We start from the raw sequence: 21,643 nt of genomic DNA, 5'->3' as shown, positions 1-21,643 counted from the left end.
TGTCAAGCCAAGGTCTTGGGGGTACAAACCCGAAGACTCTCTCTATACTGTATGATTGTATTGACATGTGACATCTAAAGATATCTGAAGGCAGACAAAAAAAACTGCATAAACCTAGCACAAACAATTTCCTCTACACCTGGAGCCCTCTGATCCTAGGAAATCCTATTCTCTATTCCTCTTATTTTCAAAAACACAAACTGATCTAGAGTTTGGCAGGTGGAAGGGACTCTGTTCAGATGATGGAGGACTTTGTCCCCACCTTCCCAAGGGACCTCTGCTCATCAAACCTAGAGTGGTCTATTAACCCCATGGGCAACTCTAAATAACCCCACACCATGGGTGTTGTCTCCCCTTTGTGTGTGCTTGGGGGGAGGGAGACATTATTATTATTATTTTATTTTTTTACTGTCTCTCACCACTAGCTTCTACCTGGCAGTGATGGGCAGCAAAACAGCGCACCAAAGTCTACCCACTCTAAAAAGGGTGGACAGCATTATATGTTACCCTCCAATGGCCCATACTCCATCAGGCCATCAGAGGATTATGTCAGAGTGAGCTCTTATCAACATACAGAAGCACCGCAGCCTGATTTATATCACTGTTTCGCAGAGATGGTACTCCAATGCCGTTGCAATCGCGCACCATCGTCATCAACTTCTAAAGCAGCCACAAAATACATTATGAAAGATGATAATGGCCATTGGAATATGGAGTCGGTTCTGGGACTAGTTTGTCCCCTGCCAACCACCAGAGATACGCAGGAGTGGACGACTCCCCAAACCGGATCATAGGATCAAACATGGTTTGTTTAGGATGCACAACTGCTCATGCTGGCCTCCTTTAACCCCTTCGCTGCGGCGGCTATTCCGCCGCAGCGCTAAGGGGGAGGCGGGGCACCTCAGAGGAGTTCAACGGAATAGTTCTTGGTTGGCTAGAGCTGGTGGTTGGTCACACTGGACATGCTGCAGAGGGATTACCTTCCAGGCAAGTGTTGAACTCATCCAGTGATCCGATCTCCTTACAAGAAGCTCATTGATAAAATACCTTAGTTTGTTAAAGCTGCAGTTTAATTTTAGAAGAAAAAGAGAGTGGAATACATTCCAGATGAGATCGGTTTATGATGTCATCTTGCTATATGACAATTACGTGGGTGGTATTTGATTTATTAAGCTTTTAGTTTAATTTTTGTATTCCTGGTTTGTGTTTCTAATTTGGACATTAGCCCTACCATAATTCTGGCCTTGGCTTCTGCATGTGTCATATCTAGAATCTGAAGCCAGTGGGAACAGGCTCCAAGAATCTGTTGGAGCTGCAAAGCTGCAGAACGCAATAGGCTTAGGGAGAGGAAACTAAAAGGGTGCACTGGCTTCCTCAGGTCCCTCAGACTGCGCACCAAACACCTGTGTCCTCATTTATGAGAAATGACGCATCGCTGCGTGAAAGCAGCGATGCGTCACTTCTCAGTGCGCACTCCTTGCGACATTCCTGATGCGTCATATTTAATGTATGACGCACCATGTCGCAAGGAGCTACAGATACGTCAGTATTTCAGACGTATCTGTTAGCGCAAAAGTGACGCATTGCTGGAGTGTGTCACAAAAGTGACGCAACTCCAGCAATGCGTCCTTTCACATGGAGCAAGCCCCATGTGAAAGGGCCTGCGTCAGTCTTACGCCTGCTGTGAGGCAGGCGCAAGATTTTGACGCAACAGCGTCCTAAAAGTGACGCAGTGAAATCTCATAGATTTCACTGCGTCACTTCTACGACCCTTCCTTGCGTCAATACGCCCCCCTTGCATACATTATACCTGGCGCAGGTATAATGTGGCGCAGGGGTTTACAAAGTGACGCATCTACCTAGATGTGTCACTTTGTAAATATGGTGCAACAAGGTGCATTTTTTACTCCACTGGTGCGTCACAAAAAGTGACGCGCCGGCGGCGTAAAAGTGACGCACAGCCTCATAAATGAGGCCCAAGGCTTCTAGTCAAAGTAAATAGGGAATAGAGTCACGTAAACACAAACATTCTATCTAATAAAAATGTAATAAATCAAATGCTTTGATGACAAACATAGACCAGTTAAGAGATTTCGGGACTCAACCGCAGTCGATACACATATGTGCATTTATTTCACCATACTTAAGGACACATTTCCGAAATACAGAATTCATTTATATACCAGTTGCTACACAGGATTATACCCCTATTACCACTCCCTACACCTTGAGAAACCTCCAATCCTGGCAATAGGTGGCGAAACACATGTTGGCTGTCTTCTGTACACACAATGGTTCCAACCTTGGAACCTTGCAGAACTGAAATAAAATATACGCTGTACTAATGCAGGATTAAGACTCCTTGAATATATTAGAACTACAAAATGACAGAATATTTAGGATATCAGCTCTGTCCTTTATCTCCTTCCCAGCACTGCCCCATACACTTGTGTGACTTGAAAAACCATCAACCAATCAATCAAATAGTATTTGTAAGGCGCAACACTGTCACTCCAAGGGGTATCTGGGTGCTGTGTCTTCATTGAAGAGCCAGGTCTTGAGTCTCTGAAATCTGCCAGCGAGGAGGATGTACGGAGCTGGAGGAGCAGGTCATTCCAGGTTGTGGCAGCAACGAAGGAGAAGGAGCGGCCACCGCTGCAGCTGAGGCAGATGCAGGGTGTATCTGCGAGGGCTAGTGAAGCAGTGGTTGAGGTAGGTAGGTCAGAGGTTGTGAAGGGCTTTGTAGGCCAGAATGAGGCTCTCGAACTGGCATCTCTTCTAGATCGGGAGCCAGTGGATGTATCTCAGGTGGGGGGCAATGTGGGTTTGTTTGGGGAGGTCCAGGAAGAGTCTGGCTTCAGCCTTCTGTATGGGCTGGAGTCCTCTGAAGAGCTGTGTGGAGATGCCAGCATGGAGGGCGTTGCGATAGCCGAGGCTGCTGGTGACAGGGACATGAGTGATGGTCTTGCCGGTTTTGGTTGGGATCCATCTGAAGATTCTGCAGAGCATGCAAAGTGTGTAAAAGCATGAGGAACCGATTGTGTCGACTTGTCATTTCATGGTCAGGTAGATGTCGAGGATGATGCAGAGGTGGTTCCAAGCTCTGCAGGCCATCAGCAGTGGTCCCATGCACAGGTGTTCTTTCTGAAGAACAGCACTTCAGTTTTCTCAGAGTTAAGTTGGAGGCAGTTGTCTCTCATCCATTTGGCTACTCTGGTCATGGCAATGCAGAAGTTGGTTTTGGCATTGGAGGAGTCTTCGGTGAGAGAAAGAGTCAGGTGAGTGTCTGAGTGTCATCTGCATAGGAGATTATCTTGAGTCTGTGAGATCTGACGAATTCTGTTCGGGGGTCATGTAAAAATTTAATATGGTGGGGCTGAGGGACTATCCTTGTGGAACGCCGCATATGTCGTCTTTGGGTGAAGAGGAGAAGGGAGGCAGTCAGATGCTTGGTGTGCATTCTGTGAGGAAGGAGGCAATCCACTTGAGGGTGTCTTTCATTATGCCTATGATGTAGAGTCTATTGATGAGGGTGTTGTGGGGGATTGTGCTGAACGCCACGGAGAGGTTGAGGAGCATCAGGGCCACAGTTTCTCCGTGGTCAAAGAGGACAATAATTTGCCCTCAAACCTCTTTTAATATTCTATGTCACAGAAAAACTGGGAGTACACCTACACAGGCTGAACACAGGTATTAGAAACTATATTTAAAAACAGGGCTACTTTGCCCTGCTTGGCTGTAACTAGAGGTAATACGGATTAAGGTATCCTGCTATACAGCACATATTTTCTAATATTCCAATTCAAATATCCATATAACAGTTTGGGAGTCAGAATGTTTATTTAGAAGTCGAGTTTATGATTTCCTGTGTATGACATTGTAAGATAAACAATTTGTAACAAAGCAATATTTGTCTTTTAAAGTGGATGTGTCTGGCCATTATAATACGGCTCAAACATTATCGATCATAAAATATATGGAACATTAAGGGCCACAATTGATATGTATGATTTATGCAGACTGGAGTAATGCAACGTTCTTGTGTTTTGCAGTGCTGGAGTTGGGCGGACAGGAACATTTATAGCACTGGATCGTTTAATGCAGCACATTCGTGATCACGAATTTGTAGATATATTAGGACTTGTGGGAGAACTACGGTCACACAGGATGTCCATGGTGCAGACAGAGGTAAGAACAGCGCCTTAAGAGTGCAGAGATGGATCTGAAAGTGGAAAACAATGCACTGTCTGACAGTGAAGGTCATATGTAGTTTTAATTGACACTAATAAGGGACAATAACATTATAAAAACCGCTGGCACCAGAGGGCGTCTAAGCGAATCTAAGCAGCAACTGTACAACGGATAAGGATAATGTGTTTATGTTGTACAATGTGACGTAGGCTCTCCAGCAAGATAAATTCTATTTTTAGAATGAGTACAGATACAATCCTGGTACACTCAGTGATCACTCCACAGTTCATCATTTGGAAAGAGTTGTTCTTCTCTAAAGCCACTGAGTCAATTAATTGTGAACTCCAGTACCCTTGTCCCACTGCTGACTCTCCTTTGTGAAATACATTATGATCCCAGCCAAGCCCTAAGTAATTCAATATCTCCTGTATCCTATTGAAACCTTCATCTCAGTAAACACCTTTGACTCCGCCCTCAGATGATGTGGGATTGTGTGGATTTATCTTTGAATAAACCTGCCACTGACATGGGCAGCCACGCTAGAGGAAGTGAGCTCAGCCTTTCGAGAGCATAACTCACACACACAAAACCACATGGAGCTTTGTGGTCCTTCAAGTTAAATTAAGAAGAACCTATAGGACGTATTTTTAAGAAAAGCATACCCTCATGGTAAAGGGATCTGGTTCTGCCAAATACTTACTAGCAAATGCAATGTCTTTGCTATACTGTTGTTTTGTTTTCATCACATATTTTGTGTTAGACTTAAATGTCCACAATCAGCACTTCTAAAAAACAACAATGTTCTGAGCTACAAAACTACATCCCAACAGTGACTTGTCCAAGAACAGAAGCACAATATCCTAGTGGCAACCATCCCCCTTTTGGGAAACTCAGGGGTGTAGCTTCAGGGGGATGTTTGGGGTGTTACACCCCCTAATAAATGTATTTCCTGATAAATAGTTGTGTACAGGTGCTTTGAGTCAGATATTGAGAGATGTCAATAGAATTTCCCCAGGAATTGTTACACACAGAGACAAAAATGCACAGACATTCTCGCCCTCTCTGTTTTGAAAGTCCTCAGTAGGATGAATATTTTACAAAATATTCTTATTACTCCGTAGCCCCCTCTCAGGCACCCTGCGTGTCCTATAATGTATGTAAAGGTTATGTGCCAACCTGATTGTTGGAAAATCTGAAACTCACCCCCTCTACCCCCATCACCCCACGGTTCTTGCTGACCAAGCTACGCCCCTGAGGAAACTATATTAAAAACTAACAAAACATACAAGGTGAAATCAACAGACTGCTAGCTAAACAATGACCCATTATATTTAGACCTACAAAGCCTGCTCCTATGCCATGTACACTTACCTCTGCTTCGGACAAGCCACATCTCTGCATAGCACAAAGTTAGCATAATCTAAGTTTAAAACTGTATGCAGAGAAACCCTTCATTTTCAAAATAACTAACTTTACTAAATTTACTTTGTATATATTTATGCTGCATGTATCACACCTTGCCTTTTATCACTGATTCCGAAAGGTGCTCGCAGAGACACTGTCTTGCTCTTCTAAGCAGAGTTGGACACTGTCTTGCTCTGCTATTTCTTTTCCTCAATGCAGTCTGCAAGAACTACTGAATATGTGGAATGCTTACTATCTTTTGGTCATAAGATGTTCTTGATACTATATTTTGCTCAGTATCCAAGCAGAAGCATCTTTATAAACAGTGCATGCTATCACATTTTTAAACTTATGTTTAAACAAATTATTTGCTGAATCATGCTGGTCATAAAGTGCATCTGCTCTGTTTTAAAGAAATTAGAGACTCTCTCCCTTCTTGTCTATGTACTGTTTTACAATTACAGAAATACATTGAAATGCATTACAGGGTGTGCAATGGAGCCTAAATGTAAATATATGTTAACATTCTGTTCTCCACTTTCTTTCGCCTTCGAAATAGGGTATTTTATTGAGCTTCTTGAAACTCACACGATATCCGCACGAAACCGCACAGCCACATACTCTTATAGAAGTAAATCCTTTAGTCATGCCATCTCATCACATGCAGCTATTTACAAATAAAATCTAAACCCCCTAGCTCTGTGAGGTATTTGCTGATGAGCAGGATGCTAACCACGAGCTGGATGATGTGCAGTGTTCTAGTGACTAGCCAATTTTTGCCCACATGGGCAGAATGCCAGTTTCAGTAGTTAAAGTATAGTTCCTGCATTGATGTGTTGGTGCAAATGCCATTTTGCTTTGGTTGGTCAACACAAATGCCTGTGAAACTTGCCCAATCAGCAGTTTTCTGGACCTCAGATGTGTCAAGGTGGTCTGCACCAACCCTTCGCACGCCTTTGTAACTTGACAATGAATCATCCGTTTTGGGGTAAGGACACAGTTGTGACGACACAACAAGACCTGAAATGAGATTGAATGTAAAACTAGTCAGCAAGGTGTACATTCACATCTCTTTTTTTCCCAATGTCGCTGCAATTAAGGAAAAAGTGGAGTGCACTTAAGTGACTGTCCCAGACCTTAGCATGCCCCCCCCCCACACACACACACACAAATTAAGAGGCAGATTACGATGTCCTTAGGAAAGCATTCCCACTGAATCAGGTTAGGAATGCTATCCGAACAATTCGTATTCTGGGAGTCCTACTGACTGATTATGATATGTCTGGATGCTTAAAGACTCAGTTCGGTCGGATTCCCATTGACGTTAATGGGAGCTTGTGTTCCGAGCGAGAACACAGGCTCCCACTGGAAAAAGGGGTGGTTGGGAAAAAGCCTGCACCCTGTGGTGGGCACCCCATGGTGCTTGCACACTGTGCTTGGTTGGGACTGGGGGTCCCTAGGGTACCCCCACTGGCCCCATCCGGGGCATATGGGTGATGGGGGGCCTGCTACGGGCCCCCAAAGACCAATTCCCTCAGCCGTTTTGTCTCGGGCATTGTACTCGCTCGTTCGGAAACCGTCTCCATTGGGCTGTACGATTCGGCTCTGAACGACTTGGGCTGCCTGAATCCCATTAGGAACCGATTCAGACAGTGCGGATGGCTTACTTGCATCACACTCGGTCGTCCGGGAAGGTGACTGATTTGATAGGAAACAAGGGTTCCGAATCAAATTTGGCAATACCGAATCCCATTCGTAGCCCTTCCTAACGATATCGTAATCTGCCCTGAAGGGGTTACTGAGGTACAACTGAGCCTAAATGAGGACTGCCTACTGGCATCAAGTAAAGAAAAAACACAAAACTTAAAGCTAATGATCTGAATACTGCAAACAATATGCAGTCATAACACCAAAAGCATTTCCATAACTCAAACTTAAAATCACTGTGAACTGCTCTGTCACTCTCCTAGCAAATGGTACCATAAAAAGCATTTGCAATGCAATAGGTCTCGTATTTACGCGTTTGAGCTATTGGCATTGAAAATGACAATGCCTTTTCATTTATGTTTTGGTTTTCAAAAGCTGAGGCAGAAAGAGAGGCATAATTGGCCGGACACGCTCCCTGCCAAGAATACTAGAACCAGAGGAAGGCTCAGCATTTGTCCTGCCGGGGGCTCTGAGTACTGGCAGCAGAAAGAGAGTTGTGGAAAAACAGATTTGGCAGGGAGCTGTTTTGTTCCCTCGAGGGAATGCAGAGCTCATTTTGCATAACCTAACCATAATTTATGGGTGCCGAGGGGTGAATACTGCTCCGACAACCAACCTGAGTGCGCAAGCACCTATGTTTGAAAAGAAACTGAGATCCCGGTGGCATGCGATGGTAGTGTGGACGTTATGGGTGATAATGTGAATGTGGGCGCTGTGCTGTGAGAGGAGGAATAATATTGAGCGGTCAGCAGGCCACCATTGTTGAAGCTAAAGAACGGTGTGCCATCTGCTTTCAAAACCAGCTGAAGCAGCGCATGTCGTGCCTGCAGTAGGAGAAATTCGCTTACAGACTAAATAACTTGTACTGTGTAACAACCAAAGTAAAACGGCCAGTCCACATGGGAGGTAACAAATGAAGACAAGGCGGTACTAAGGAGGAACTAACAAACCTATTTACGAATTAGAAGCCATTATTTAAGAAGGACAATGACACAAATCAATGAAAAATATGGGCGGAGAGTGGCGGGGCTTCAAGTGTATACTCTAATACTGCAAGCCTCGCAGCAGCGCATGCTCTGCCTAGGCTCGACCTAAAAAGGTCAGTAATGCAGGAGTGAGAGGAAGAGCCTAACAAGGCTTGCTCCACTGGGAATATAGCTCTTTACAACAAATGCGTTGTTGTTAATGCATTCAACTACAACTCGGTCGTTACAACGACCAGGTTGTTTCTACATGAACCATTACATTGCAAGTTGTTGCATTGACTTGCTGAAGGGGGCGCACTGGACTTAGGAATAATATTATTACGATTCCTACACCAGTTTGTGCAACAGCAGAGAAGGTGTTGGATTCTAAATCCAACACCGGCGCACCACCTACAGCAAGTCCTTGAAACAGCTTGCGATGTTATGGTATGCGTGGTAACAACGTGGTCGTTGTAACGACTGCGTTGTAAAGGAACCGCGTTGTGGAGACAGGGTTGTGGAGAAAGCGTAGTAAACGTGGTTGCGCCTTCACTGGATATATTGTTGACAGATGTTTAAATAGGCCGTCCAGTCTCACTCTTTCCTTTTAGCCAGTGAACATATATTCGCACCACATGGTAATCAGCAGTTTTTTCAACATCTAGACATGGTAAATAGGAGCAGAAATCGCATATTTTGTGCATGCCTAGATTTGTGTAAAGAAAAACGTGTGCAGGTAAAGTTTCGTAGATGCTGTTTACAAAATCACAGTTTGTGAATGTTAAGCCAGCAGAAGGAACTTTTTATTAAGGGAAATTCACAGGTATGGCAGCTTGTCTCCGTTGGAGGTTTAAGGATATGTGGCACAATGAGAAAGATTAGAGGGCTGGGAACAGCCACAAAGCAATATATTTAGCAACATTTTGTGTGTCCATCCCCACCCCGGTAAAGGTTTAACATTTATTTTTATAAAAGGTGAAGGGGCACCATCATATTTCGTAGGATTCTCCACATCAAAATCTATTTTTACTTTTGGAGAAAAATAAAATGGTGGCTGTGATAAATATGCCTTGATTTTCATGTCTAATGTTGAGGGGGTTGGAGGAGTGGAGAATCTCCCAAAAAAAAGACAATGTTCTAAAATGTTAGAAATAAGCAGGTGTATGAAACAACCATATGCGTGGTTAAGGAATATGCATAGTTAAGGCATGCGTTGTTCAGCTTATGGGGAAACAGCACACGTGCTCAAGGTTGCATTGTAAGGGTCGTTTCCCCTTCATAACAGCTCAGAAAGAAGTTGCGGCCAGAGTAGAGCATGTCAACTAGTTCAGAACGTCTACTTAGCCCAGTGATGATGCACTCTGCATTAGAGCTACTATCCTTCGGTTATGTTGCACAAGTTTAAGCAAAATGTCTTGGACAAATGCTTCTGCTATACTGTGCATGTCTTCTTCGCTTGTAGTCTATCTTGGATCCCGACTGGGGTGTAACACATGACCCTGCGGTGCAGGGGGGGGCTCCAGGGTTCTCCATACTGGAGGGGCCCCCCTCAGCCCTTACTGATGTGAATTTGAGGGGCCCCTTAGCATATCTTGCAGGGGGTCCCCTCGCGTTTTGTTACGCTACTGATCCCCTAATTTTTTAACAGAAACTAATGGTACTGCCCATGAATCCAATGGTATTGCTGACATTTTGTTTGCTGTCTCTGTGCGCTATGGATTTCCATGTTGAACAGAAAACATGTCTGCTTGCTGTGCTTCTTGTGAGTAGAATCTTAGTAGTATGACACTTGAAGGAGGTACTAATATATATCCGAAGGATGTGTCTGGAATATTGCCTGTGATATGAGAATGTCTACAGCGAGCTGTATCCCTCTGCCTTCAGACCCAGGCAGGTCTGATCTCAGGATGCTTGCTGTATAAAACCTTCTCCTATGCTTGGATTTGATCACTAATGGCATTGTTGTGGGTAGGGGAGGAGCAAGAAAAAATACCATGGAATCCACTGCTATCATCTGATTTACTAAGGTGAAACGGTTCTGCAGGTTAATGAAATACACCTTTATTAATTTTGAAGAGACTATCACATTTATAGACGTTTGCGGTCTTTAAAAATAAAGGTGTTCCTAAAGTTAAGGGGTGCAGTACACCCTAGTTACTTCCTTGTTTTAACAGCAATTTCCTTTAAATACATGCTTGCTGTTTATTTAACATCTTTAGGTCTCGCCTAGCGAAAGCAGCGCATGAGCTGCTTCGCCTTGGCGAGATTATTGTCGTCGCTTTGGTTTGCGAAGGGAGACAAACAAGGTGCGCGCCTCGACAGGCGATGTGCACGCGCACGGTGTCAGGACACTCCGTATGCGTGCACATCTCCTGTCCCCGTATAGGGCTAGGGTTACACAGCACACGCATCACACGCTATCACTATCCAGGAGGCTGAATCCTCAACAACAGTTTTAAAATGGCAGCAAAAGATCCAATGAGGAACAGTGTGTCAGCTGTCACAGCGATGCCCTCCAACAGTATGAGTTTCAGTCTGACATTCATTTGAGGAGGATGACTGAAGTTTTAAGCATCACCAACTACTCAACTTTTAACAGTGCAACTAAGTGGGAACACAGTATAGTGGGTGCATAGATATTCCCAAATGTATGCAAAATGTATTTTGCTGATCATCTGTAGGAAAAATATATCTGAGTTGTGAGCATGGCTAATTGAGCGAACATGTTGGGGGCACTCTAAGGAGGTTCCACGCTACCACTCCGTTATTTATTCACCCTACATGCAGCCATCAGGCATTCTCGCCTGCTCCATTCCCACGACCACCCTGAACCAGTCACTGCCTTCACGTGTTAATTGGTAGCCATTTCGAGGAGCGACCTGGTTGGTGCTCACGCCCGAGGGGAGACAGGCCAGGGACAGCGGTGTCGGACTGGCCGTCAAGAAATCTAACAGTTCTCCCGTTCCCCCTGGGGGAGCACTCCGCTCATCTGTGCACGTGCTGGTGCTGTGAGACGTACTGCGGCGCCCCCCACTGAGAGAGGAGCATCCTGTTTCTGAGACCCTCCTGGCTTGTGCCCTAGTGGCTGCCCAGAAGCTCCTGCCTGTGTCTGCATCCACCTGATGACTGGCCGGGCCCTGCAGGTGTGTGGGAGCACCACGGTGCCGTTGCGCTGCCAAGTCCTCCCTTCCTTCGATTTTGCAGCTGCGGTGGAGAGGCGTCTGGAAGCCAGCAGGAGATGACAACTGGAACAGTGCTACCTGCAATGGGGGTCAGCGGGGACTCTGTAGTTGGGGGGGGAGCGGGAGCCCCTTGGACTGGCTGAGGCACGGGGGACCTGTGAACAGTGATAGCCATGGATGATGATGATGCAGCCCTGCACCAGAGACCACATACATTTACTGGCCAGTGATCGTGGCCTTGTCTGCAGCTTGGGCTTCAGCCTGGGACTAGGCCTGGTGGCTGTGGCACGGAAAGTGGCTGGTTGGTGGTGCTGCTTGGGTGACGCCTTGATGAGAGATGCGGGGCCAGCTTTACCAGCCTGCAACTGCCTGGGCCTGCTCCTGATTGTTCACTGGTGCTGCGCCACGGGGTGATAGATGTGGATTGGGGGCTAGACTGGGCCTGGACTGCCAGCTACAGGTCCAGATGATACTGGAGTGCTCACCTGATGAAGGCAGCTGCCTGTTGGGCTAGACTGGGCCCAGACCCCGCTACAGGTCCATATGCCACTGAGGTGCTCACCTGCCGGGGGCAGCTGCCAGTAAACAAACCACAGGCACACAATCCTTCACACTGGAACATACCTGCTGCACGGTTAACCAAATGGGCTAAACTGTAGGCTATCATGGGAGGAGTAACATGCCATTGCCCGGCTCCCCCATTGCTGCATGAGGTATTGTGTGACCTGCGCAGTGGGCCACTTTCGGAGGTGGGGGCTGCCCGTGCTGAAGTGCCATGGTGCATCCTCTATAGCACACGAGAGAGTCAAGCATCAAGTCACTTCTTGCGCCCTCGAAAACTGGTGCACCTGCCTGGAGCCTTCTTCTTGGGCTGCTCGTGCTGTCCAAATTATGACACATTTCCAAGTTGAAAACTTGAAATAGGCGATATTTACTACACCAGGTAAATACCTCACCCCGCAGTAATAGCCTTTACCAAGTGATAGTAAACGCACCACCCTTTTCTGCACCAAATGTTAATGTTTCAACGAGGAAAGATGGCCCTGGTTAATGAAGAGGCTTGACCTCGCTGAAGAGACGCTTAGGGCTTTAATTTCTGGTTTAAGACTTTTTTGAGTCTCTCCTAGAAAAACTTGTAGCTCTCTGTTGTTAAAGACCTATGGTGGATATTTTCAATATTTACGTTTGTGTCATGTTTAGTGACATGTGCATGCATGTGTCATCACGCTGGGGTGGTACTGTTGGTGAGGTTGCTTTGGAGAAATTGATACCTCCAACTTACTACCTTAATAATATGCCAACCTGGTACAGGTGTGTGCCCTGGATTGACCTTCGGGGCACATACAAGAATTATTAATACACACCTCTGAAAGCAGTGCTAGATTAACACCCTAATTGTAATATTTTATCACCCCTACAGCCCCTTAGATTTTTGTAACAACAAGTATTAAGAGGGATAGGTGGTAGGGGAGGATGATGAAGGAAGACAAAGGGAACATTTATCACAAAGGTGCAAAGAGGTGAAATTTAGATTAGGAGATATACCATATGTAGTTTCTTTCTCTATGGCCCCATCAGTACTATAATCTTCTTTGATTTAATGTAATTTAAATTCATTTATTATAGAGGTCATGGACTGTGCTAAGTCTACATTGATGTGTTTGAATTTGCACTATAGCAGAACTATATTTATGGTTACATTTCTTAGGTGCATATTTATGAGTTTATACACAACACAAAGTTGCGGCAGCATTGCGACAGAAAAGTCCGTGCTGCGTTGCGGCATATACTTGCCCCATGGTTGCACCGTATTTATGGTACAGCGCACCATTGCAAAAGGATCAAAGACGTCACAAATTCTGTCGCATTGGTGCCAGGAATTGTGCATGGTGCCACAGCGCAAGTACTTCCTACATGACTCAAATGTACTTAAACAACAGAAGGTAACCCGTAAATCCAGTTGAGACCTCGGTTGCAAGCATATGTAACAAACGACAATGTCTCCACGGGTATCAGTTATAGGCAAATTTAAGTATCCTCACAATAACTATAGACAAGCATTTGCAATGCAATAGGTCTCGCATTTACGCGAGTTAGAGCTATTGACATTGTAAATGATAATACCTTTTATTTTTATTTTCATTTTTAAAACATAAATAACAGGCATATTCATTTACAATGCCAATAGCTTAAAGTCGCGTAATTGCGAGACCTATTGCATTGCAAATGCTTGTTAAATGGTGGTGCTGACTTCCAGTAAATTTAAGCCCAGTGTTGCCGTTGCACAGGGGGTTGCCGCGTGTAAAGGTCAGGAGGGCCTCATGCCTCCCACTCCCAGGGCCCTGCTTTAAGTATCTTTCAATCTTACAGTGACCCGATGGAATCTATCGGGTCACTATAAAGCTAACATTATTTTCGTCTAAAGTGTTATTACGCGTAGATCCACCAGAGGTCAGTATACATTAATTCATGGACAGTTGAGGTTTGCTTCAGTCTCTAAAAATATATGTATGTTTTCCTGAAAGAATGGTCTGAAAATGTATTATAAATATGAGGCATATGTGCGCATTTTTTCAAACCCTGCAGTAAGGTTCTTCCCATATATTTTACTCTCAAATCTTCCATTCCTCGCTGATATGCTTCTTTCTCTGAACCTGGGGTGGGTAAAACGTGCAGAGCGGAAGGATGAGGAAAACGGTATTGGTTGTTGTATCGTCGTAGTGAGGCTTTCCCTCGTTTTCAAAACGGCACTATCTCGACAGCCTCTCAAAAACATAAAGGGCTCCACACATTAAAAATCAAGTTTAGTCGTTGGTAAGAGGCCGTCTATTGTCTGAGGCAAGAGAGATAAATTACATGGTAATATTGACATGCACAGCACTATTGCATTATTTTTTTTAAACGTACAAATGCGTTGAGCATTGTGTCTAATTTTGTGAAAAGTATTTAATTACTAAGTACAGTAAGATTAAGACAATTGACATTCACGTTGGAAACAAGGCTGCTGCAGATCTATTATCTCAAGCAGGGCTTTAAGTCGGATGAAAAACTGGGGTGTGGGGGAGTCTCTTAAAGGGACGTGGCCAATGTGATTAAGGGAGTGGCTTAAAAACGACTAAATTATAAATCTGTGCTTAGCATAGTGTGCCGCCCAACTTGTATTTTGCTGTTTTGATCATTGCTTCCAGATATATGACACAACAGTAACATCATACCCACAACAAGTCAGGACTATTGGCTTTGTCAAGGATTGTTAGCTGCATAAGATAAAACAGCAGCAGCTATGGCTTGTATACAATATTGAAAAAGCTTCCACTTAAAGCCCTGGTGACGATGTTGTTGCTCCTGAGTTTCAAAAAGAGAAGGGAAATCCAGAGAGAAAATGACTTTCTTTAACCCCTCCCATGCTGGTGACGGAACCGCTCCGTCACCAGCCTCGGTTGCGCTGTGCTGGTGACGGAGCGGTTCCGTCACTGTCCGCTGGGCGCGCCTGCGCGGCGCTGATTTCGCACCTGCGCTGGACGTTCCTTTGAGACGGGCGGGGCCGTGACGGAACCGCTCCGTCACAAGCACAGTGCGCTCGAGGCTCGTGACGGAGCGGTTCCGTCATGAGCATGGGAGCGCCGCGCGCCACCCACCCCGTGGATCCGTAAATTAACAAAAATGGGATTTTAATTTTTTTATGTTGGTGAGGGCGAAGAATATGAGATCGTGAAGACAGGGAAGAAACTGGGAGAAGTACACAATATGGAGAGAAAACAACATTGAGCAGGGGAATAAGAGATGCACATAGGCAAAAGAGAGTAACTGCATTATTAAGAACCAATGTACTGCCCTTTGATGCAGTGCCGAGCCAGAGACAGCCCTGCGCTGCTCGGCAATGATGCGGGAGCTGACTATGAAGTAGTATGAGGCAGCGCCAATCCGAGATCCTAACTGCAAGGTTCGATGTCAACGCAGCGCTGATCCAAGTTCCCGACCGCGAGGCTCGACTTCAACACATCGACCTAATGGCATGAATAGGAACCGACGCAGTGCCTTCACTGTGTGAAGAAGATCAACGCATTTTGTTGCTTGCGACCAGGAAAGGTACTTCTTTCACCAGGGCCTTCGTGGGTCCTGTAGCCGGCCTGCGCTCCATCGTGGTTGGTCCCAACTTTGACTTTGCTTTGGTCCACCCCGACCTAAAGTAACCTTTTACGCACTGCTTGCTTCTAAGGGCTTTAGTGCATTTATTCCTTTAAACTTCAATATCTCAAATTCTATGGATTGAATGTTTGGCTTTTATGTTTATAGCATAATAATCTATTTTTATAAATCTGTGTAGTCTTTTTGTGGTGTATTTATTGTGTTTCTGTGAGTGTGCTGCACAAATACTGTACACATTGCCTCTTTAGATAAGCCCGACTGCTCTGTGCCAAGATATCAGAGGGTGAGCACAGGTTATCTTTTAGCATGTATCTAGCTTACCCCGACTAGAGTGGTGGTTCCTGCCTGGCCTGGATGCAAACCTCAGCCAACCAGGAATACCATTCCTGACACTGGTAATCAGTGATGAGGATAGGACTTGTGTTTGTGCCATACCATATAGCATGGGTAATCACAAACATTTTCCCAGAGGCCACTAATTTGGTCTTTGATGTGACCAAGGGCTGCATTGATACAAGCAAGGTGGTGGTCAGGGTTGGCGAGAGGTTTGTGGTAAGGTGGTTGTAGGAGAAGCTAGACGTGTACATATGTTTTTGGATAGAGCAAGCAGCTGGGTTCCAGGAGACCGCACAACCAGATGTTGTCACAAACTTTTTTTCCCTGTGTTGCCCACCTCAAATGATCTGCTGCTAATAGATCATAAAATAGAAACAACGATTTGTGGATGAGAGGCAACACACAACACCCAAATCAGATGTGCATATTTAAGTCGATGAGATAGTTCTTGTGTTGACAGTTTTCTTTTATTTGCCAGATGTGTTCAGTATGCACAGGATCAACAACAGCCAACGCGTTTCGCCCATAGAATGGGCTTCTTCAGGGCATAAATGGTTCCAGAGAAGGCATATGTAGAAAAAATATCAAAGATGCGCGTTGAATATTCAATCTGGTCCCGAATAGAGAATGTCCCATGTAAGGGAGAATTCTCTTTGAGGAGAAATCAAGGACCTGCAGGTCGCCCGGTCCGAGTCGGAGCCTAGGAGCTGTGTCCGGTGTACGTCGTATTGCCAGATTCGCTGGATCGAAGTACGAATATTCAACGCGCATCTTTGATATTTTTTCTACATATGCCTTTTACAGTCAACACTAAGAGAGCTCCCCTTAGTGTTGAGTGTAGTGTTGACTCTACTGCGTGTACCATTATGCAAAGGACATTATACATGGGACACCTGGTGGGCAGGGAGAAGGTGCAACCTCGTTAGGCCAAGATAGAAACCATCATGGCCTGTCTGCCCCCCAAAACTCAGACTGAGGCCAGAGCATTCCTGTGCCTCATGGGTACTATAGGAGTTTTTTCTAGGGTTATGGCACCTTGTTGCCCCCTTGCCTGAGCTAACTTCCAAGAAGAAGCCCAAGAATATGATTTGGACAGAGGCATGCCAAACTGCATTTTGACTCCCTAAAGCAAGCCTGTGCACAGCTCCTGTGCACAAGGTCCCTGATTTCTCCCAGGAGTTTATCGTTCAGACTGATGTCTCAGAACATGGCATTGGAGCAGTACTATCCCAACTTAATTAGGAGATCCTAAAGCAACCTGTAGCCTCTATCTCCAGGAGGTTTATCCCCAGGGAAGAGAGGTGGAGTGCTACTAAGAGAAGCTTTTGCTGGTGTACTGCAGTGAAAAAGTTGAGACCACACCTGTTTGGCACTCACTCCCAGATTCATACTGACCACAGGCCCCTCAGGTAGCTCATGCAAATGAGGGATAGATCCAAAACTTTTGAGGTGGTCCGTTTCTCTACAGGGTATGGACTTCAGAGTGGAACATAGACCTGGGGTAGACCACACCAATGCTGATGGTCTATGCAGGTTTTTCGGCCTTAGTGATGAGAACTTCCTAGAGGTTGGGTAGATCTCCCCACTTTCTACTAGAGGGGACATGTGTTAGAACTGTCATCCTCAGGGTTGTCTTTCTTCTGCCTTTTTGCCCTTTACCTCCTGTTTTGCTGATTCTTTTTGTTGGTCTTTGTAGTTTGAGCACTTTACCACTGTTAACCAGTGAATATATGCTGGTCTCTATTTGATGTGTCGAGTTTTATAAAAATTGTTTTTTGTGTATATATATTCTATTTGTATTTATGGTTGATGTACATATATATAGAGCGTTGTTTACAAGCAATTTGAAAACTTTTTGCCAAATAAAATGATTGATGGCATTGTAAAAAGTGTGGACCTTTATGTTTAGCTCCTTGAGTCCGGTTGTCAAATAAGTATAGGAGTGTTGCTCAGTACTGGCAATTGTTCCGTTTTGCTGTTAGTTTTAGAAAGTGGACATTTCTCTGCACTTACTGCCTGATGTATGTGCCTGATAGCCTGTCTCCAGTACGTGTCAGGGGAGGGTGACTGCTACGCCACAAGCACAGTAAGGTGAGGCTCATCTGCATCCTGAGCATGAGCCTTTTGATGGGTAGTCCTAGGCAGGGAGGAATGGGAGGTGCTGACACTTACATTTCAATAGGTAGTGTTCTATCCACACTCAAAGCACAGATTTACCCCCCATGGATGGCCTGGTGGACAGGAATGGGTTGAAAGAGATCCTTGTGCACTTCAGAGAGCAGCTTTGAAATCAACCCCTACATCAAAGGCAATTTTGGGTTTAAGTACTGGTTTTCTGACCCCCCTGAAATCAGACACTTCTGGATCTTAAACAGAACCTCTGTCAGAAGGCCTGCTTTGCTGCTTAAAGGACTCAGATGGGCTGCTTTTCTGAAAGAACTACTTTTTTGCTTATTACGTTGCTGTCTGCTGCTCCCTGACTCTGCTGAAGGAGAGATGGACTCTGCCTTTCCCCTATGTCATCTCCAAGGGCTTACTGGCTTGCCTTCTGTTCCTTGAAATCTCAGGGACACAAAAGCCTTCCTGAAATTCGTCTGGTGCTGTTAGCCTCTGTCTTCGGTGCGTTTTACCCTTGCCTGTGGTGCCCTTTGCAGGTACTGGGCCTCAGAAGTGGGCTCCTCAACTGTTTTGCTGCAAAAAGTGACTCATCGTCACCACTATGCCAATCGGAACCGACACAGTACTCTTCGGCGCCGACGCAGAGCCTATCCAGAGACAGACCTGCATGGCACAATAACAACTCGGGACCTGATTAAAGTTCAGGCAACAATGCAGCGCCCTTTCGAGGTCCTGACTGCGAGGCTTTAGTTCAACACATCGACCTGATAGTGTGAATAATAAAAGACGCATTGTCTTCACTCTGTGGAAAAGATTGACACTTTTGTTTCTCAAGACCAGGAAAGGTACTTTGTTCACCGGGGTCTGCGTAGATCCTGCAGCCGGCCTGAGCTCCATCGCATGGACCCAAACTTTGACTTTGCACTGGTCCAGCATGACCTAAAGTAACCTTTTTAGCACTACTTGCTTCTAGGCGCTTTCCTGCATTTATTCCTTTAAAATTCAATATCTCAACTCCTATAGATTTGATTTTTGTTGATTTGGTCTTATGTTGTTTATAATCTAAAAATCTATTTTTATAAACTGGTGTTGAGTCGGTTTTTTTTTTGTTGGTGCATTCATTGTGTTACTGTGTGTGTGTGTGTTGCACAAATACTTTACACATTGCCTCTTTATAACGCCTGCACGCTCTGTGCAAAGCTACCAGAGGGTGAGCACAGGTTATCTTTAGCATGTATCTAGCTTACCCTGACTAGTGTAATGGTTCCTGGCTGGCCTGGCTGCATACCAAATTCTATGTTCTGCTTGTATTTTTTTTAAATAACCTTTTTGTGTGTTAAGTGTGAGGGAGGGCACAAAGTATTTGCTTTTCCTCCTGCCACCCCAGGCAACTGTATTGTATTGTATATTGGATTTATATTAGCGCCTTATCACCCAGGGGTCTCTAAGCGCTTACTGGCAACTGGCAAGCTGTGCAGGCTGTACGGGAGAGCGATGATAAGTTTTATGAACTTACAATGGACAGGGGTGGACCAATCTATACTTCTTTGGGATCCAGAACACAGGGACAGGTAGTGGGATATATCTCTGCTCCTACGCAAAATATTTTCAAATATATTCAGAAGTAGAATAATGCTTGAAGTTTAGGGTCAACCTTGCAAACGTAAGAGCCTACTTTATGGGAGCCTGCATTTGTTTCACTGCACAGGTGTGACAGATCCTCAGACAATTCAAGCTTTTGGGCATGCAGTGTAGGTGACATTCATGAATATAGGATCCTGGGGAAAAGGTCATTCTCACAGGGCATAGAACCTAGAACACAAATTTCCCACTGGAAACACCACTTGTGTCTATAAAGAACAGTTACTTCTATGAGATCTAGCGCATCTTCCCGATGAAGAAATGAAATGAAAAATATGAGGAATGTCATTGAGAAAAATGTGGTATCCTGTACTGTACCACAATATGACCGATTCACTTTATTGGCAGTAGCCAGGCTTTATGCCATAATTTGCAGCCCTCTAAATATCTTTATTGCCAATTTGCAGATACCCTATAATTTGACCTGAAGTGAGATTTCCTAGAAAAGTTCTGATGGCGACTCAGAGTGACCAGAAGAACAGAAATGGTTTAAAGAGAAGAGTAAGATTTAGATAAGAATGACATTAAAATATTGACTTTCTGGAAGACATTATTTCTTGTCTTACACAGACATGGTAAAAAAAAAGAGATGAGGGGTGACTTCTGATAATTATAACATTATGGGGATTTATTAGTTTACTTTTTCGTATATTAAAAACAAATACCATTGCTGCCATTATTCCACACACAGCTAGGAAATTAAAAGCAAATTGTACAATCAAGCGGAACTTGGAAATTTCAAGAGCTAATATTCAGAGAAGACAAAGGTAGGGCATACGTAGATTGTGTGTGAGACGCTGCTCTTTTCTTATTCCGCTGAAAAACCTCTAAGCAGTAACTTGGGTTTTATTAGCATTGCAACTGTTAATTGATTGCCCATACATTACTAGCCTGAAGATAAGCACAAGTAAGTAAATAGCAGTTATGTTGACATGAGGCTGTTCACACTCTCCTCCATCACCACAAGGGACATGCTGCATGTCCCTATTTTTAATTTTCGCCTAAATACACTCTTGGTAAATACACTTTGTAGTTCCTTCTTTTGGAATTTTGTATCCTCCCCCGAGGACTGCATGAACTGTTCTGTTTACTTGTGGAGTGAAACTTCTGTTGCATCATTTGCCTGCCATCCCTTTATCTCACTGTGCCTCCCACACCACTGCTTTGTTTGTTTCATATCCTTTAATTTCCACGTGTCTCCCCCCACCCCGCCCACAACAATGCTTCGGTTCCTTCAGAACCCTTAACCTCCCCCACATCACCCCCCCCCCCCCCCCCCCACTCCACCCACAACACTGTTGGAAGACCCCCACCACTCCTCCGACACCACTGTTGCTTTGCTCGTGTTTTTTGTTACTTTACAAACACTTTTATTCATACAGTGGAACCTAGCCATGGGCTTGGGGAAATTAATCAATCAGCCCATATCACAGGATGTTGAACCTAACAGCAGACTTGAACCGGTATTCTAAGCTCACCAGTCAGTAGCTCTTACCACTAAGCCATATCCTTTGCCTAGCCATGTTGCAGGGTGCAGTTCCAGGGGACCTCTTTTGGCCACATATGGTTCAGCACCCTGCAACATGACTAGGTAAAAACCATTAGCATTTATAATGCCAATAACGCCAACAAATCCAAGACATATTGCATTTCCAATGCTTGTTTTATGTTACACTTACTATTGCATGCTCACACTCCCCACCCGTCTCCTTGTCTGGTTCTCTCTCCTTGTCTGTTTCTCTCTCCTTTTCTGTTTCTCAGCTTGGTACCCTCTTTCTTGCCTGCTACCTGCCTATGCCACTTCCACCCCAGGATAATTACCTGATGTCAACCGAACACCTGAGTCGACCTACAACAGGGTGCCCACCTGCAACACTTCTGGGTGGTTGATGTCATGGTTTCTCTCGAGTCAGATCAGAAAGGAAAAAGAAGAAGAATCAGAACTCGACT

At 44.9% G+C, this 21,643-nt stretch overlaps 1 protein-coding gene across 6 annotated transcripts in view; it reads left to right on the top strand.

Moving 5' to 3' along the window:
* The window catches only part of PTPRO (protein tyrosine phosphatase receptor type O), a 1,018,456-nt gene that overhangs the window by 980,552 nt on the left and 16,261 nt on the right, over positions 1–21,643 (top strand). For all 6 annotated transcript variants that reach the window (XM_086920999.1, XM_086920983.1, XM_086921017.1 and 3 more), the window contains one exon: positions 4,053–4,188. In XM_086920999.1, the coding sequence (XP_086777125.1) occupies positions 4,053–4,188 (136 nt within the window). The remainder of the gene's footprint in view (positions 1–4,052; positions 4,189–21,643) is intronic.

Source organism: Lissotriton vulgaris, chromosome 1_1 (genome assembly GCF_964263255.1).
Source record: "Lissotriton vulgaris chromosome 1_1, aLisVul1.2, whole genome shotgun sequence".
Taxonomy (NCBI): domain Eukaryota; kingdom Metazoa; phylum Chordata; class Amphibia; order Caudata; family Salamandridae; genus Lissotriton; species Lissotriton vulgaris.
This window is presented reverse-complemented; position numbering and strand designations above follow the sequence as displayed.